The sequence below is a fragment of the Tyto alba genome, unplaced genomic scaffold (genome assembly GCF_018691265.1).
Source record: "Tyto alba isolate M040663 unplaced genomic scaffold, T.alba_DEE_v4.0 Super-Scaffold_2, whole genome shotgun sequence".
In the NCBI taxonomy this organism is placed as follows: domain Eukaryota; kingdom Metazoa; phylum Chordata; class Aves; order Strigiformes; family Tytonidae; genus Tyto; species Tyto alba.
The window spans coordinates 63,668,722-63,685,245 of NW_024881282.1; the positions used below are offsets into that span (position 1 = coordinate 63,668,722).

Consider the following 16,524-nt stretch of genomic DNA (forward strand, 5'->3'; position numbering starts at 1 on the left):
GGAGCAGAACTGAGCCCGGGAAGAAGGGAGGGGTGGGGGGAAGGTGTTCTCAAGATGTGGCAATGCTTCTCACTGTCCTACTCTGTTATGTGTTGTTAGTGTCTGTAATAAATGTATGTTCTTTTTTTTTCTTCCCGTAACGAGTCTGCCTTTTGCTCGTGATCATAAAGGGGAATTTTTCCCCATCCCAGTCCTATCTCGAACCCCAAGCCTGGCTCTCTGTCCTTTCTCATTGCCGGAGGGGAAGGGAGAGAGAACTGCTGCATTGTGGTTGGCTGCCAACCAGGCCTAAACCACGACACGGTGTTACGTCCCTCTCTTCCAGAGAAGGAATTAATCTGTTAGACCTAGAAGATGCTGCTATAGCCTCAAGCTGCAGCCAGGCCCGTGCCAGGCCACACTGCTGTCAGCCCTGACCCTCACTGCATGGACATGATGTCCTGGTTGAACTGCAGACCTGCCCATCCCTATGGATCCTCACGCTTAGCTGACCCTGCTTACTGTCACTGGACTTGTTCTGCTGCTCTTGGTGACGGCCTGTGGGACTGCTCCCTGTCCCGTGAGGTCACGGGCCCTGCCAGCCTTGCTGTGACTCTCAGCTCGCTCTTCCTCTACAGGACAGCTTGCCCCTGAACTGCTCTTACAGATACTGCTTTGCACATAAAATTTTCATCTTTACCCATAAAGATAACTACATCAGTATTAATTATAGTCATCTACTACTGTAACAGTAGAAGGAACATCAAGAAAAGTCAATCAATTCCAAAATATAACCGAGAAAAAAAAAAACCAAACACAACATGAAAAGAGGTATAGGGAAAGAGTAACACATGTTTCAAAAGAAAAACCACCACTACCAAAAAACTTCAAACAAACTAGTGCTCACCTTTGTTCTTAACCTACCAACTTCATTGACCATTTCAGAATACCTGTTCTTCATTTCTCCCTGCAAATTAAGCTGGGACTCTCTCTCCTCATATACCCTTAGTTTCTTCATAGCTCTGCTCAGAAGCCTCTTCAACCTGCACAGTAAATTAGTCAAGAAATCAATGAAGCAAAAGAACAACTGGCCTTTTTCACATACCCTCATGTAAAGAGCTCAAACACAGCTTGCTTCATCTTTAATGTGTTTGACACATGAGGAATTACTGAGAAAAAACAGCATTCCTGTGCCACAAGTCACTTGGAGGGTTCAAATTTCACCTGAAAAGAGGAATAAAAGCCTTCCTTCCCTTCCAGGAAAACTGCAGGGCAATCTGCATTTGCAGTTTTTTGTCAACTGTTGAAAACTATAGGCATGTGTACAGAAGCACCTTGCAAGAACTAACACAGGGCTTGAATTTGCTCACAGTTAGGTACACCTATTTTTATGTTAAAGTTCAATAAAGCTTGACTTCTACTCAGGGAAACCTCTTCACCATACTAAAAAGCCATACCTCTTACAGTCTTTCTGCAGTTCGATGTTTCTTTTCATTTCTTGGTCCAGGCGCAGTTCGACTGGGCGTTTCAACTCTACCAGCTTCTTCACTTTCTTTCTTTCATTCTCACACTTTCAAAATAGAAAAGATACATGACACACAGAGCATAGGAACAGTATCTCCATATAATGTGTGCATCTAGCATTCTCCACAGAGAAGCTGCGGTGTGTCTTTCTCTGTTAGCCAAGTTCCACAAAATGCCAAGGGACAGAATTCCTGAGAACATTTAAATCACTTGAGGTTTCACATCAAACAGGCCAATACCTAACAACAGAAACAGATGCCCCCACTGAAGCAAAGGCCACATTCTTCTAATGCTTCAAGGCAGAAAGGTGGAGAATATGCTGGAGAACACTTTTGGCAGCTCCTCTGCTCGTAACAGGGATTATGTAGGTATGCACATCACAGGAGAGTGTAAGTCAATTTAAAGCTTTCATGGGATCTTCAACAACCAGCAGGCAGGAGCTTGCGGAAGAATTTGACTTTTTTGAATTCTTCAATGTTTTATTTTCCTTTGCCATTACCTCCATCTCTTTTTTGTGGGTATTCATTCACATGTTGTTCTTCCTCTTGCTGTTTTCTCAGCCAAACCAAAGGAGAGCTGGCAGCTCGTTTGACTTTATACTTCAATTTTTCCTCTGTGAAAAAGGAGAAAAGGAAAAGACTGCCCCTTGGAAACTGGCAGCCATTTCTCCTTTCCCAAGAGCTAGTTCATTTGGTCAGAACTCCTTCAGTACGTTTTTCTGCAAGGCTTTTAAGCTTCTGCTACCCTGAAAACATGCAGCGGCTCCTCCAGACATTGCACTGGAAACATGAAGCATTTTAACCCAGTCCAGAAACCACAGGGTCAGAAGATGACCAGAAAGAATCCAAGGAAAGCACCGGGAAACTGCAGCCTTGCTCCGTATGCTCAACTGATAGCAAGCCACACTGGGAACTCTTCCCAGCTGAACCACTCCAGAATTTACACAAGGATACCTAGCTAGCTTTTATTCACTTCATGGATGATCCCCAAATCACAAGATCCTCAAGACTGAACAGCAGGGGTAACAGAAGAAGCTGAGGATGTAAGAACTCGACAAAAAGGTAGACACTGTTCTCCTGGGTATTGGCTGGGTGTCCGGAGAATTTTCTGGACTTACCTGTTCCAAGAGCTCAGCCTTTTCCCTGTCAAGCTGAGCAACACGCTCTTCAAGGTGGGATCTTGACTTCAACTGCTCTTCCCGCATGCTATGCAAGTCCTTTGATGTCAGAGTCAGCACGTTCTGCTTTTGCATCTGTGAAAGCAACCATGGCAAAAGAAAAAACTACAGTGACCAGAAAGACAATGCTGCAATAGAAAGCGGAAACTGAAATGGAAACAGGCCTAAGCTCTCCCCTCCCCGTCCAAGATCTGTGGATAAGGTTAATGCGGAGTGTAATACACACCTCAGGAAACATGACTGAGAACAGCAATTGAAGCTGGTGGAAAGAATGAACACCCTCGAAGCAACAAGGTTGCAACTTTGGGGGGATAAGATGCACATGTACACACAGTCACCTTACAACCTTCTTCTAGAGTTCCTCTGAAGTTCATAATGATACATACCTTATAATATAATAATTCCTCTAACGCCTACCACAGAAAATACCCTACCTTCATGGCCTTTGTAACAACTGCACATGTCCTGAGAGCAAGGAAATGTTTTCAAATCGGCAGTGTTATTTATCCTTCTACCCAGAGGGACAAAGACTTGACTAACAGATATAATTGAGTGGAACAAAACTTGCTGACTTTGCTCAAGTATAAAGAATGCAAGATGACTAGATGCTTTTAGTGTCATTCTGTACAGATCTACAAAATGTCATGAAAACATGAGCACAAAAGCTTAGATAAAAAGTCCTCACCTCGGGGTGTATAACTTTCTCAAGTGTCCTTATAGAGTAGGTGAAACACTGGGTCTGATGAGAGAAGCTAACATGGTCTCAAGGGAAGCTGTGACAAAACTGCAAAGCTAACATGGATTTCCCAAGTCCAGTCTCCTCTCTCAGCTTTCAACTACAGATCCCCCTCCTGCCCACAGCACCAATCCTATCCATCATGTGCCATGGTTTAACTCCAGTAGGCAGCTAAGCACCACACAGCCACTTGCTCACTCCCCCCTGCTGGGATGGGTAAAGAAATCATCAAGCAAATCATGCTGATGAACACAAGTATCTTGCACACCACAACACAAATACAAAATACAGCTGCAGGGCAATGAGGAAATTTATAGCCTTTTCCCCTTAGGGTGCCTTGCCCTAAAACCAGAAAGATATTTGTCAGCTGAACTACACCTACACAGCCCACCTGATCTTTTCATCAATTACCTTCACACAAAAAATTCAAAGACTAAAACAGTCATTCACAGAAGCCAGTTATGTACCTGCTGCTGGTGGTCCTCTGCAGCTGCTTGTGTTGTTCGTAAGCCAGTTATCAAGTCTTCCAGGCGGTTATGAACCTACAGAAGCATTAAGAGAAGCAAGAAGACACACTATGACTTTCCAGACTGAAGTTTACACCTCATTACCAAAAATAAGTATCACATACGCTTCTTCATTCCTATAGTATTTATAGCCAGCACTGATGTTCAAAATGGCCTTAGTTTGATGCCAACGTAAAATTGTTAGCAATCATCACCTCTGCCATTTGCTTCAGGGAGAGAGAACACCATGTGGGATATAAAGAATCCGCAATGTAAACGGGCAGGAGTAGCTTTTCTCATTCACAGTACATGTGAAAACCATGCCCTATTAACCAAAAGCGAAGGACCAGCATTGTGTCTACCTTCCTTCTTCTCTTATCAGTACATCACAAAGTTCCACTTTCATATGTAGTTATTTTCCGAATCTCTTCAACACCAATTAACAAATAGAGTTATAACAAGCACCCTAGTTCACTAGTTCTAATACAAAAATAATTTGCTTTACACCGGCCACAGATGAAAGCACCTTATCTGAGCTAAAATTCACCACGGCGTAGATAGGCAGTGGAAATTCCAAGGCTCACACTGAGTTCTTCAAATGATACTATATGCATTCCTCTTCGTTCCATCAAAACAAACACACACCAAGTGGCCAAAGGAAAAGCAATTCTGCATCGCAAAAGCTCTGTGGAGTTTTCATTCCAGTCTGAGGATGCCAGTTAGGCCTCCGACGTGAAGCACTTGGCATCAATATCCCCTGTGGGATTTCTACACGTTAGCTTGATGAATACCTTTAATGATATACATTGCAACAAGTGTCTGAAGCAGCATCTGATGTCATGATGGGTCTAAAGAAGACAACAGTTACACCAGCATCTGAGTGTCAAATCCCTATCTTTTGGAGTGTTGAGTAGGACTTGCTATAGTAGTGTGGGAGAACTCTGAAAACCAGAAACTAACCAGGCTGACGCCTGAGCAGACTCTATTCAGGAGAACGCAGGAACTGAGTTCCCCTAGGCTCTCCAGGACAACCTCATCTTACCATGCCCCTACAGAAATACATAACCAGGCGCACAAGAAGGGAAGTTCATGATCAGCTTACTGAGGCAGAAGCTTGCAGGTCTCTCTGAAGGGCTTCAATCCTATTGCTCTGTTGCTGGACTGTGGCTTCCAGTCTGGCATTTTCAATTTCGAGGCTTAAAAAGAAATACAGGTCTTATTACAGAAATCTACCAGAGCACCAGTTCTGAAAGAACAGTGTGGAGTAACATAATCTCAGACAACAGCATCCGTCAGAATCGGGTATTAACTTGCTGCAATGCACCAAGGCTATCCTGTTGTTATCACACAATCCCAGAAAGCAACAGACATCTTGCTTCAAGGTGTTACTCTCTTACCGTTGCACATGCTCTTCCAGTTGTTTTATAGTGGTATTAGTCCCAGAAGATGCCAACAGGAGGTCCTGCAGTTTCTGGGAAGAAGCTATGACTTCTCTTTCCTTATTATCTAAGCTGGCCTTCAAGTCGTGAACACGATGCTCAGACTGAAGATGCTGTTCTTCCAACTCCCGCAACTGTAAAATTACAGTAAGAATCCACAGTCATCAGGTGAGCTTTTCTAGAGAGGAGTCACCTGCTGCTGAAGAACTCAAGTGCTGCATATATCTGTGCATACCCTCTACCCAAAGAAGGGTAATCATTGCAAGTACATTCCAACCTTCACTTCTACTTGCAGATGAACATAAACCGTGCTACTACATCATCTTTTATACTGGCCTCTCCCATCCCTCCACTGATCTCCTACAGCACTGTTCTAAGCACTGACACTGCCCCTCCTACCCTTTCAGTGTCTCGTGACACTCTTTATATCCAGTTGTTTCCTCCTCCATGGAAGCATGAATTAAAAACCTCACCTTTCTTCTAAACCAACTTCACAACTCCCTCACAGAAAGAGATGAAGAGGATTTCTATTTCAGAACTCTGAGGCCTCTATACCTCAGTTTTCACAAGAATACTGTAAAAGGTGCTCCTCACCTCAGAAAGTAGCTTACAGTTCACTTGCAAGAAGGCTGCTTAAGAACGGCAAATAACAGTAGGACCAAAGAAAGAGGAAAAAAGATTGGAGAAAAAAAAAAATATATATGAATGTAACAGGTTACCTGGTGGCAGGGGTGTGGGGGGCAGGGGAAGCACAGATAGTATAGAAAGGCCTAAAGGGAGCAGTTCAGTATTTCTACTGTTCTTCAGAAACCAGAAAATCTGCTTGGCCGAAACAAATGCAGTAAGCTATAGACACATTAGCTTATTTTGCAAAGCACCTTAGGAAATAGAAACCTTTGTCCAAGTAAGGACATCGTGTCATCATGTCACAGACCGTCCAGTCATGGATACCAGGTTTATAAAACAGTCCAATTCATTCAAACAGCATTAACTCTATCTGTTGAAGCCTTTTCTAGGGTTTTAGGACAACATTCGCTCCTACTTTCAACCACCACTCTCATATTTATTCATATAGACTTTACATACCTTGGTTTTAACCTTTTCCAATTCTTTTTGTAAGCGCAATTTGTCTTCCTCCAGGTCACTGCGGTAGCGTGTAGTAACTTCAAGTGAAGCTTCTGACATAGATTGCTTTTTCAGAGCATCGGCAAGTTCCTGCTGCAGCTGTCTGACCATGCCCTAATAAAACAATTAGCATGAAGAAAACGGTAAGAACATGAAATATGCCTTTATTTTAACTTATTTGATTAATACAACTAGAACTGTTTTTAGACTGAACTCAAAGGTATGAAATTTTGCTGCCATCAGCAGCTATCTGCACAGATGATGACCTCTCCATCTTGCTCAGCTGAGCACCTCCAAACTATCAGCAACTGTTCATGAGGATTTCTGTTTCCTAATACAGAAAAAAAGACAAAAGACTCAAGTATTATTCTTCTCAGAAGAATACACAAGTACACACTGCAATCATGTATTTTTTTCTAACAAAAACCAATGAAATCTGTCGTGATGTAAGAGTCCCAGTTTGACTACAGCTATTACTCTGATGACCAAAAGCAGGACTTTGTATTGGACCATTCTTGGCTCTAGTCCTCCATTATACAAATTCAATTAAATGAATACATATATCTGAAAGCTCTGTTGAGATACACTTCATGTATATGTTGAATCACATCCTTTTGCACTCTTATTACTGAGCTCATTTTAGAACAACTGCCTTTATACTGACAGATTAGGTTTACAAAAATGTGGATAATTCATATCTATCTATCCATATCTCTATATTTATATCTCTATCTGTCTATCTAGTATCTTCAGAAGGAACCTGTTATTTTGGTAGTAAGAATACAAAGCAATTCACAGATTAAAATGATTGACAGCACTGCTGGAGCTCCTCCCCCAGTAACTGACAAATTAAGAATAAGGTGGTTATCTGACACATGCAGATATTTACCTCCCTCAAAGATTCTGGATTTGTTATGAAAAGGGAAATGCAATTTTAAATCACTCTTCAAATCATTAACGGAGACAAACTTTACACCAGAATGTCTAAATACTGAATGTGATTAGTTCCTATTTTCCCAAAAGTAAGGGAAGATTAAACAAAATGAGTAAGGCAACTTTAAAAGCATTGTTCTACCTGGGACTGGTGGAATACTCTATCAATAGAGAAGACCCTATCTACTCCTATGAATATATATAATAATGCATTCTCCCATTATCTATAGATTTTTCAACCATCTACTTATTCCTCCCTCCTACCCCTGCGCTTTTGGTTTTTTTTTGTTTGTTTGTTTGTTTTTGTTTTTTGTTTTTTTTTTTTTTTTTCCTTCCATCCTGTTTTCTTGAGAAAAAACATCTACATGATGAAATGGGAGCAAAACTTGGCTCACACACGTCTGAGCGACACAAAATTATGCTAGTGCTCTGCATAGGAGCATATTTCATACTCATACACTGTGTCAATTTTCAGAAAGACAATTTAACATTTCCTAATTAGCCTTCTGTCCAGCTAATTAAGTCTTTCAGAGCCACAAAAAGAGAGCACATCTAAATGTGGCTACACATCATAAAATAGAGAAAAGAAAGCTTAGGTCAGTGTCCGAAATGAACTTCATGAGGAACAGGCAAGGGCCCTTAGAACCCCCAAAACACATACATCAATTAACACCTGAACACTACTAATACTCTTCAATTTTGATAGCAACTTATGGAGAAGTGATTTTTTTTTTTTCTCTGTAGGAGCTTAATGTAAACCCACCCCCCATCACTTCACTTGTCTGTATCTTAATTTCTCAACCCTTGCATACTGGATGGTTCTCTCTTTTATATGACTCTTATTTGTGTCATCAGTGCAATACATATATAAAACCCATCAAATACATAAACCCATTCGATAGGGCATAAAATGGACTAAGGAAAAGAGATGAAGAAAGTTCTAGAGAAGAATCACCTTTCTTGATCAAATCTTAGACTTGGATATTTCTTTATCTGTTCTCTGCTCAGATCTGAGCAGTAACATCCTGTTTGCCAAAACCTCCCACAAGTCCAAGAGAAACATGACAAACCAGAACAAATCAGCATTATTTGGTCCCATGCACATAACTTATACCTGGTACATTTCAGAAACATAAAATAATTTCAAGAACTGACAAACTTTAAGTTGTTCTTTCCAAGTGTATACTTTACCTCTCTTTCTACTTTGTCAGTCTCATATTTAAAGACTTGTTCTCTTAAATCAGTACACTTGGCATTTAATTCCTTGTTTCTCTCTTCCACTAGGTAAACTTGCTTTTCAGTATCAGCTCTTAGTTTGTTGAAAATATCATTAAACCGGTCCTGTACATCATTTACTACTTTTTCTTTGATGATCCCCTTGTTCTGCATATCTTCCATTTGCTGACGGAGTAAAAGGTTTTCACTCTGGAGCTGGGCCAATCGCTCCTGCATGGATTCCTGCTTTATTATAAATTTGCTTACTTGATCTTTCTCAAGTTGACGAGCATGATCACATTCCTTTGCCTGACATTGGGCTTGACTTAATTCTTTTTGTGTCATTTCTAAAAGCAATGTTTTTTCTCTGAGGGTTTGTTTCAACTGGTGAAGTTCATTTTCTAGACTATTAGCTTTGCTTTCAGCTTTACTCAGCTGCTGAGACAAGTTCTTCCTGGTTTCTCGCACATCAGAAAGGTCCTGATGGAGCTTGTCTTGCAAGCGAAGCCATTCATCACGTTCTCTCTGAAATGTTCGTTCGATATCAATTTTTGATGACTGATGACGTTCAAGTTCTTGAACAGCAGTGTTCAGGCGGGAACGAAAGGATTCAATTTCTGTTTCTAGTTTGTCTTTGCTTTCTTTTGTCTGCTCAAGTTTGGAAGTTAACACTGCAGATTCTGTCTTTAATAAGTTCAGCTGTCCATTGTACTGAAAAACTGTTTCTGTTAAGGCTTCCTCATTCAATTTAAGTTCCTTTTTGAGATCTTCATTTTTTTCTTTCAAGGTCTCATTTTCCTCTAGATACTTTCCTTCTTCTTCCTGATGCCTATGTCTTACTTGATCAATTTCTAGTCTTAGTATAGCAATCTCATCTTGTAGTAACTGATTTTTGTACAACAGATCCTTTTCTCTCTCAGTGTCAGATTCCTGAATGACAGGGAACATGAATAAATAGTTGGGAAGTGAATCTACAAAAACACTTCAGCATCAAACTGCATTTTAACATTTCTAATACTGAATCATGACTTCAAAGATGAGAGTGAGATTTCAAGAAATACTTAAGCTACTCTATGAACCCATGCATGTGTACAATGTATGCACACACTGGAAGTGTAACATACCCTTAAAATCTAAATGAAGATCCCAAATATACAATGCCTTTTCTTTTTTTTTTTTTTTTTCTTAAGTCAGCAACCAAATAATAAAGTTATTTTAAATATCCCAAGTATAAAGCTTTTAAAATGATGGTGCCTTATTATATGTGCATGCCTTCAAAATATTCCCTTTAAATGTTAATGTAGCTGTGTTACAAATCTGGTAAAAAACAAGACTAAAAAAGGGTCTTTCTCTCTTGTGCTACCTTTCATCTTGCATCAGTTGTCAAATGTCTTCTTAACACTTATCCTTTTGTACTGCTGAAAGATAGATATACAACTAAATCATACAAGACTATTACATTCTAGGGATATTTCCTGTTTGTTATATATACAACTTGTTTCCACATAAACATATTCACTATGCTTATTGGGCAGCAAAGCCAAGAACAAATAATTCTTCCAAGCACTGGACATTTTTAGTAAATTCAGTAAACTCTTTCCAAGGTGGGTTCTTTTTTTTTTTTAACAGTATTTATGACTGCTTTTTCTCCTCTAAATATTCCAACTGCTATAGAGAATTTAGCTCATTGCTGATATTCCTTCATAAGATTTCAGTATGTGGAGGTGGAAAAGAAAGGCATACTTGAAGTACTTTTGATGAGGGAATAAGTAATTAAAAAAAAAAAAAACAAAAAAAAAACCAAACAAGTAATAGAAACACAATGGGTAAGCGTCAAACAATTTTTTTCCTGGTCAAGCTAGGTGTAAGCTAGGTGTTCCACTGCTAGAAACCTTAAAAAGTGATGATAAAATGTCTATGAAATGAAAAATAACAGATGGCTTAATAAATGGGATAAACAGTGTCTTCTATTAGTCTCCTACTTGCACATGCAATTCAGGTACATACAGGACTGATGCTGCTTTCCAGAACTTTTAAAGACACGAAGGAAAACAGAAAATGTATTTACACAGTGAAGTTACATTGGTAAACTGTAGGAAAAAAAAAAAAAAAAATCCATCAAGAAGCACAAAAAAATTATGTAAGAATTAGTATGACTTTAGAACAAACATGGCGAAATTTAATTAACTAGAAAAAAAAGAAATGCTTACCTCTGAATTTTTTCCTATGGTTCTTCTTGTCTCTTCTTCCAGTTCTTTCTCTCTCCAAAGGTGGTTGTTCAAAATTCCTTCTTGCAGGGCTCTGGCACTCTTTTCCTGAGAGAGCTGTCTCTGTGTTTCATCACGCTCTTCTTCAACCTACAGTAATACAATTAAACTGCTTGCATCTTGAGAAAAATCAGAGCTAGTACTATCTTCCCATTCTCCTTTGTATTCTTTCATATATTTTTGCTTCCCCACAGTTATGATAATCCATCTACAAATAACAAATTTTAATTTTCTCCTGAAAAATTAAGAAGAAATATAGAAAGTTTTGTAGTAATTTAGAAAAATAACTCAAAGTCAGGCTTTGCCTGAAATACAAACGCAACATAAATTTTGAAAAAGGAGAAAAGGAATCATGAACTTGAAAAGAAAAAAAACCAAAAACAACAACAAAAAAAACCCCAAACAAAAAATAAAAGAAAACAAACAAAACCCCCCAAAACCCCCAGATCACTTGTGAATCAACTGTTCTCAACTGTCCTCAAAATTTGGCAATAGTTATCCAATGCCTCTTCCACAAGGAAAGTAGCTCCTCCTTTAGGCATACTGGAATACAATACCAATTTAAAAGAATCAGAAAGTAAGAAGAAAAGTGTTTAACTCATTATTTAATATACCTGTTTCAATAGTTTTCTCACTGTTATTAACTCCATTTCTAAATTCCTTGAGTGTATCTCAAGTTGCTGTTTCTCCTCCATCTCTTTACAATATTGATCTTCACTCCTTCTTAGTGTTTCTCTTGTTTTCTCATATAGCGTTTCTACTCTGAGCCTCTTTTCCTCTTCTTGTTTCAAAGTAAATCTGAGATTTAACAGAATATTTGAAAAACTAAAACACTGATACAAAAAGTAGATATTCCACATTATGAACTTTTAGAGACAACTTAAACCGTACAAGTGCTAAATATTTTCAGATTTTATATTTTTACTTTAATTTTTAACTTTTTAAAAGAATTCTAACTTCATTCCATTATCCATGGTATCAGTTATACTAGATACTGAAATAAACCACCACGTGATTTCTCATTTATTTGTAAGTTTACATAGGTAATTATATAGTAGTATGCACATTTCTATAATGCTTAAAAAAAAAAAAATCATCTTATTACAGACATTTCATTAAAAAGGAGTTTGTCGTCTTATCAGATCAAACCATCACAAACTTTCACTATGTTTAATATACATTTTCTTAATATGCTCAGCATTGCCTACATATTATGGATTCAGTGACTGCAAGTAATACTGATGAAGCAGCACACCACATATCTATGACAGACCTGATCAGCAACTGATGAGCAAGCCTTCTGTAAGTCTAAACCAACTGCTGACCATAGGAAGAGCAAGCAGTTTCTATTTACTCAAGAATGAGGTCAAGTGTTCAGAAATAGATTTAGAAATGCATAGGGGTTTAAGCTTAATACAATTAAAAATAGTTTTAAAACTCAATGGATCTGCATCTGGGAGAAACAACAGCAATTTAATTTTGAAGCAAATTTACAATGAAAACCTTAGGGAATGTCAACTTCTTTACTAACTGAAACAATCAACAGTTAAGCACCAACATGGTAAAACTGGTCCATAGTGTATCCATGCCACCCAAACAAGAAAGCAGTTTTATATTTTTTAATTATTTTGAATATTTTTTCTGATATCCTTGCAACAGTTAACAAGAAAAAAAAAATCAAGTATTAACATAAGAACTGCCAGTTCAACATTTGCTTTAGAAATTCTGCAAAACAAGTATCAGCAACCACTAATAAAACATTCAAAAGATTGACAGTAACATTTGTATTTGAATGGTTTATATTGCAAGAAAAAAGCTTTATATATAATTTTTAGCATAATTTTACAAGAAGTATAGCTTTTATAAGTGTAAAGTTAACATTGTTTTGAGAATTTACTTAGAATGAATATATTAATTCTTTGTAATCTATAGGTATTTGAGAATTTTGAAAAACAGTTGGAAGTCGACAGTTGGAGTCAAATCCAGGCCAAGTCGGGACTGGCTCTGTCTTCCTCATAATCCCCTTCCAGATGCTGGGAGCACAACTCCTTGAAGCTCAGTTCCCTCAGCCTCTCCTCACAGGGCTGGTGGTGCTCCTGCTCCCTGACCAGCTTGGTAGCTCTCTGCTCAACTCACACGTATCGATTAAGACCTCCCTTGTACTGAGAGGCCAAAAATTGGACCCAGTGCTCTAGACACAGTTCAGCAAGTGCTGAGCAGGGGCAGAAAATCACTCTCCTCAATCTCTTGGTTTTGCTGCTCTTAATACAGCCCATAATGCCATTGGCCTTTTCAGCTGCCAGCTCATGCTGGCTCACGTTGAGCTTGCTCTCTGCTAAGACCACCAAGGACTTCTCAGCAAGCTCCCCAAGCCAGGCCATCCCACGGTACATCATCACAGGGGGATCCTCCTTCCCAAGTGCAGGGCCTTACATTTAACCTTGCTGAATTTCTTATTGTGCCTGCTGGCCACTCTTGTCTGAAGTGATGTGAACAGTGATTAAAAAGCTCACACAATCCAGGTTTAGCTCAAGAATATGGGGGAAACAGGCAATCCTGAACTCAACTTTCTTTCAAACAGACAAACAAGCAAACAAACAAATGCTTTAAGCACTGTTTTGAGTTTCATTCCATGGAATTACCAGGATTCCTATACACCAATAGAAGCTGAAAAGACAAAAAACACAAAATACAAATCTTATAAACCCTTATAAATCTCATTTTCCATACCTACTCTTTATTCTATTATCTTGCTATTGGAAAAAAAGAATTAAAACAGTATCTAAAAGATTTTACACAGACCTAATATCCAAGGCATTTTTTCCCCCTTTGACGTTACATCCTTAATAGCATGGCTTGCCCATGGGATTCAAAAAACCCAAACCCAAAAGTCTAGAAACTTATCCTATCACCTGTACAATCAGCATCTTCTGCAGCATGAACACAGACAGGATAATGTGCATTATCAGAATGCAAGGTTACATACTTAAGGCTTTGGATATCACTTTTCCATTCCACTTCTTGGTGAGCCAATATGGATTTCAAATCTTGAGTTTCTTCCGCTTTTAACTGTGACTCCTCCTTCTCACTTTCCAATTTTCTCACTTCTTTCAAGACAGCTGTATAACGATTTTTTTCATGTTCTATTATCTGTTCGTATTCAAGAAGTATGTTTTGAATTTTCAACAAAATAGCAGAACCTATTTTGAGATAGAAAAGACACAAAGCTGCACATATCCACAAACACTTTCCCATGCATAAATTATTTAATGCTTTGCTGTACTGAGTATAGGTGGGGCAAGATCTTGGTAGTGGGAAGACTGCAGGTAGTGGGGAGATCAGTGTGAGAAGAGGCTGGGGCTGCCCCATGACAGACGGTTCCAATGGACCCACTGCAGAGCACAGCTGAGCTGGTGGCACCTCGGGGAAAACATCTTTAGAAAAAGGGCAGAAGAGGAGGAGGTGGGGAAAAAGACTGTGAGAAACAACCCTGTGAACACCATGGTTAGGGAAGAAGGATGGAGAGGTGGTGGTCCAGGTGCTAGAGCTGAGATTCCCCAGCAGCCCTTGGAGACACCACAGTGGAGCAGATATTTCCCTGCAGCCCTTTGAAAAGGACCATGCTGGAGCAGATATCCACAATGCAGTGCTGAGGAGGACCCCATGCCAGAGCAGGTGGGTATTTCCTGAAGGAGCTGCAGCCCACAGAAAGCCCTGGCTGGAGCAGATTTTCACAGGACTGCAGACCATGGAAGGACTCACGCTGAAGCAGAGGAAAGGTGTGAGAGTAAGGAGCTGCACAGAAAAACTGTTATGTCCTGACTGCAGACCCCATCCTCCCTGCACTGCCTGGGAAGAAGTAGAGGCATTGAAAGTGAAGTTGAGCCTGAGATGGGGTTGGTTGGGAGGGTTCTTTTATTTTTTTTGTCTTTGTTTCTCACTATTCAAATCTATTTTAATTGTTAAAAATTAAGTTTCCCTGAGTGAAGTCTGTTTTACCTGTGACAGCCCTGTCTTTATATTGATCCTTTATCTTTTTCATCCTATTTTGTCCTGTTGAGGAAGAGCAGTGAGAGACCAGCTGGGTGGGACTTTGACCCTTAGCCCAGGTTAACCAACATCTGCCTAATGAAATTTTAACATAGTTTAAAAGACATAGGAAGTGATGCTTATGGTTATATAATGCTATGTACCTATATGCAATCTTATGACACTTGATGATATATATATAGATTTTTTTTTTTTAAGCAAAGCTTTTATTTTGCTGCACTATTTGTCATTACCTATTGGGGGCATACAAAGAGAAAAAAGAAGATCTTACTGACTTCTGATGACTACATTAGAAGGAGCTGAACTGTCTGTTGCAAGAACCTGCTTCTCCAACTCTGACTAGACAGAGAACCAATGATAAAAATAAGGCATGTTTGCTGACAATACAGATGGACATTTAAGGTTAGTTGAGACGAATTGCACATCTTGAGCAGGATCTCTGAACATAAAGAAATATTAGCTCAAAATAGAAAACTAAAATATCTAAGAGTATATACAAAGAAACTGTGTTCTAAAAGAGGCACTCATAACAGCAGAAGTCAAAGTGACTTGAAAACTTACCTGTATGATCCACACTAAGCTGTTCTAATAGCAACATAGCCTCTTTGTAGGTTGAAGTTGGCAATTCAACGTCTTCTGAAGTTGTGTCAGATGACTGAGTTAAGTCAAGGTCATCAGTTACATCCATTTGTATACTGACCTACAAACAATACAGTATTTTGTGGATACAACTATACGCTATTACAGATCATTACAAATGCATGAGTGATTCATTCTCTCATTCACAGCCCATAGATTTGGCTCAAATATGATAAAGTTGCATTCTAGCAGCAATTTGTGCATCTGCTTGATTACTACATAAACGCTATTCCCATTTAAGTGATTAAAAGCTGATACAAACTATTTATCAAGAAACTAATTTTACAGTACCTTGTTTTTTTCACCGCCTGTTTTTGCTGCAGGTCTGGAAAACAGAAATATATTTCAGTACTGGAATTCTTATATTGCATTATGAACAACACCTAAAGTTGCTCTGAAAGCTTAATTTCAGAAGTGAATTAAACTAAAATTTAATGTAAGAATTTTGTCAGGTGTAGTTGAAGACTGAAAGAAAATTTGTGTACTAGTATGTCTATTGGAATGCTGTTTTTTCCACAAGATCTTATACAAATTGTTGAAATAACGGTTCTCTGTACTTGACTCAAAAGTTAGGAATCTTACAGATACAGACATGTGGATATACAGATACACAGTTATGTGCATTCCCTTTTTAATACTAGCGGTTTAGCTCTTTTCAGTATAGAAAATCTTTCTCTTACAAGTCAAAAGAACCATAATTTTGGATTCTCTAGTGTACTGGGTCTGTCTGGGATGGAGTTAATTTTCTTCATACCAGCCCATGCAGTGCTGTGTGTTAGATTTCTGACCAAAATAGCACTGATAACATACCAATGTTTTAGTTATCATTGAACAGTGCTTATACAACTAAGCTCAGGGTGGGCAAGAAGTCGGGAGGGGACACAGCTGGAGGGTGGGGGACGGTGGGAGCAGGGTCAAAAGCAAGCAGAGAAAA

At 39.0% G+C, this 16,524-nt stretch overlaps 1 protein-coding gene across 11 annotated transcripts in view; it reads right to left on the minus strand.

Moving 5' to 3' along the window:
* LOC104356780 (ankyrin repeat domain-containing protein 26) overlaps positions 1–16,524 on the minus strand; it is a 62,402-nt gene that overhangs the window by 14,734 nt on the left and 31,144 nt on the right. For 10 of the 11 annotated variants that reach the window (XR_006165261.1, XR_006165263.1, XR_006165262.1 and 7 more), the window contains 13 exons: positions 15,882–15,915; positions 15,513–15,651; positions 13,888–14,101; positions 11,516–11,699; positions 10,845–10,991; positions 8,611–9,564; positions 6,448–6,600; positions 5,320–5,495; positions 5,025–5,118; positions 3,884–3,958; positions 2,621–2,755; positions 1,437–1,549; positions 887–1,022 (listed from right to left, as the gene is read on the minus strand). Coding sequence is in view for 8 of the 11 variants with exons in the window: in XM_042791935.1 (XP_042647869.1) it covers positions 887–1,022; positions 1,437–1,549; positions 2,621–2,755; positions 3,884–3,958; positions 5,025–5,118; positions 5,320–5,495; positions 6,448–6,600; positions 8,611–9,564; positions 10,845–10,991; positions 11,516–11,699; positions 13,888–14,101; positions 15,513–15,651; positions 15,882–15,915 (2,554 nt within the window). In the remaining 3 variants the exon portion in view is untranslated. The remainder of the gene's footprint in view (positions 1–886; positions 1,023–1,436; positions 1,550–2,620; positions 2,756–3,883; positions 3,959–5,024; positions 5,119–5,319; positions 5,496–6,447; positions 6,601–8,610; positions 9,565–10,844; positions 10,992–11,515; positions 11,700–13,887; positions 14,102–15,512; positions 15,652–15,881; positions 15,916–16,524) is intronic. The other variant, XM_042791937.1, reaches the window with a different exon arrangement.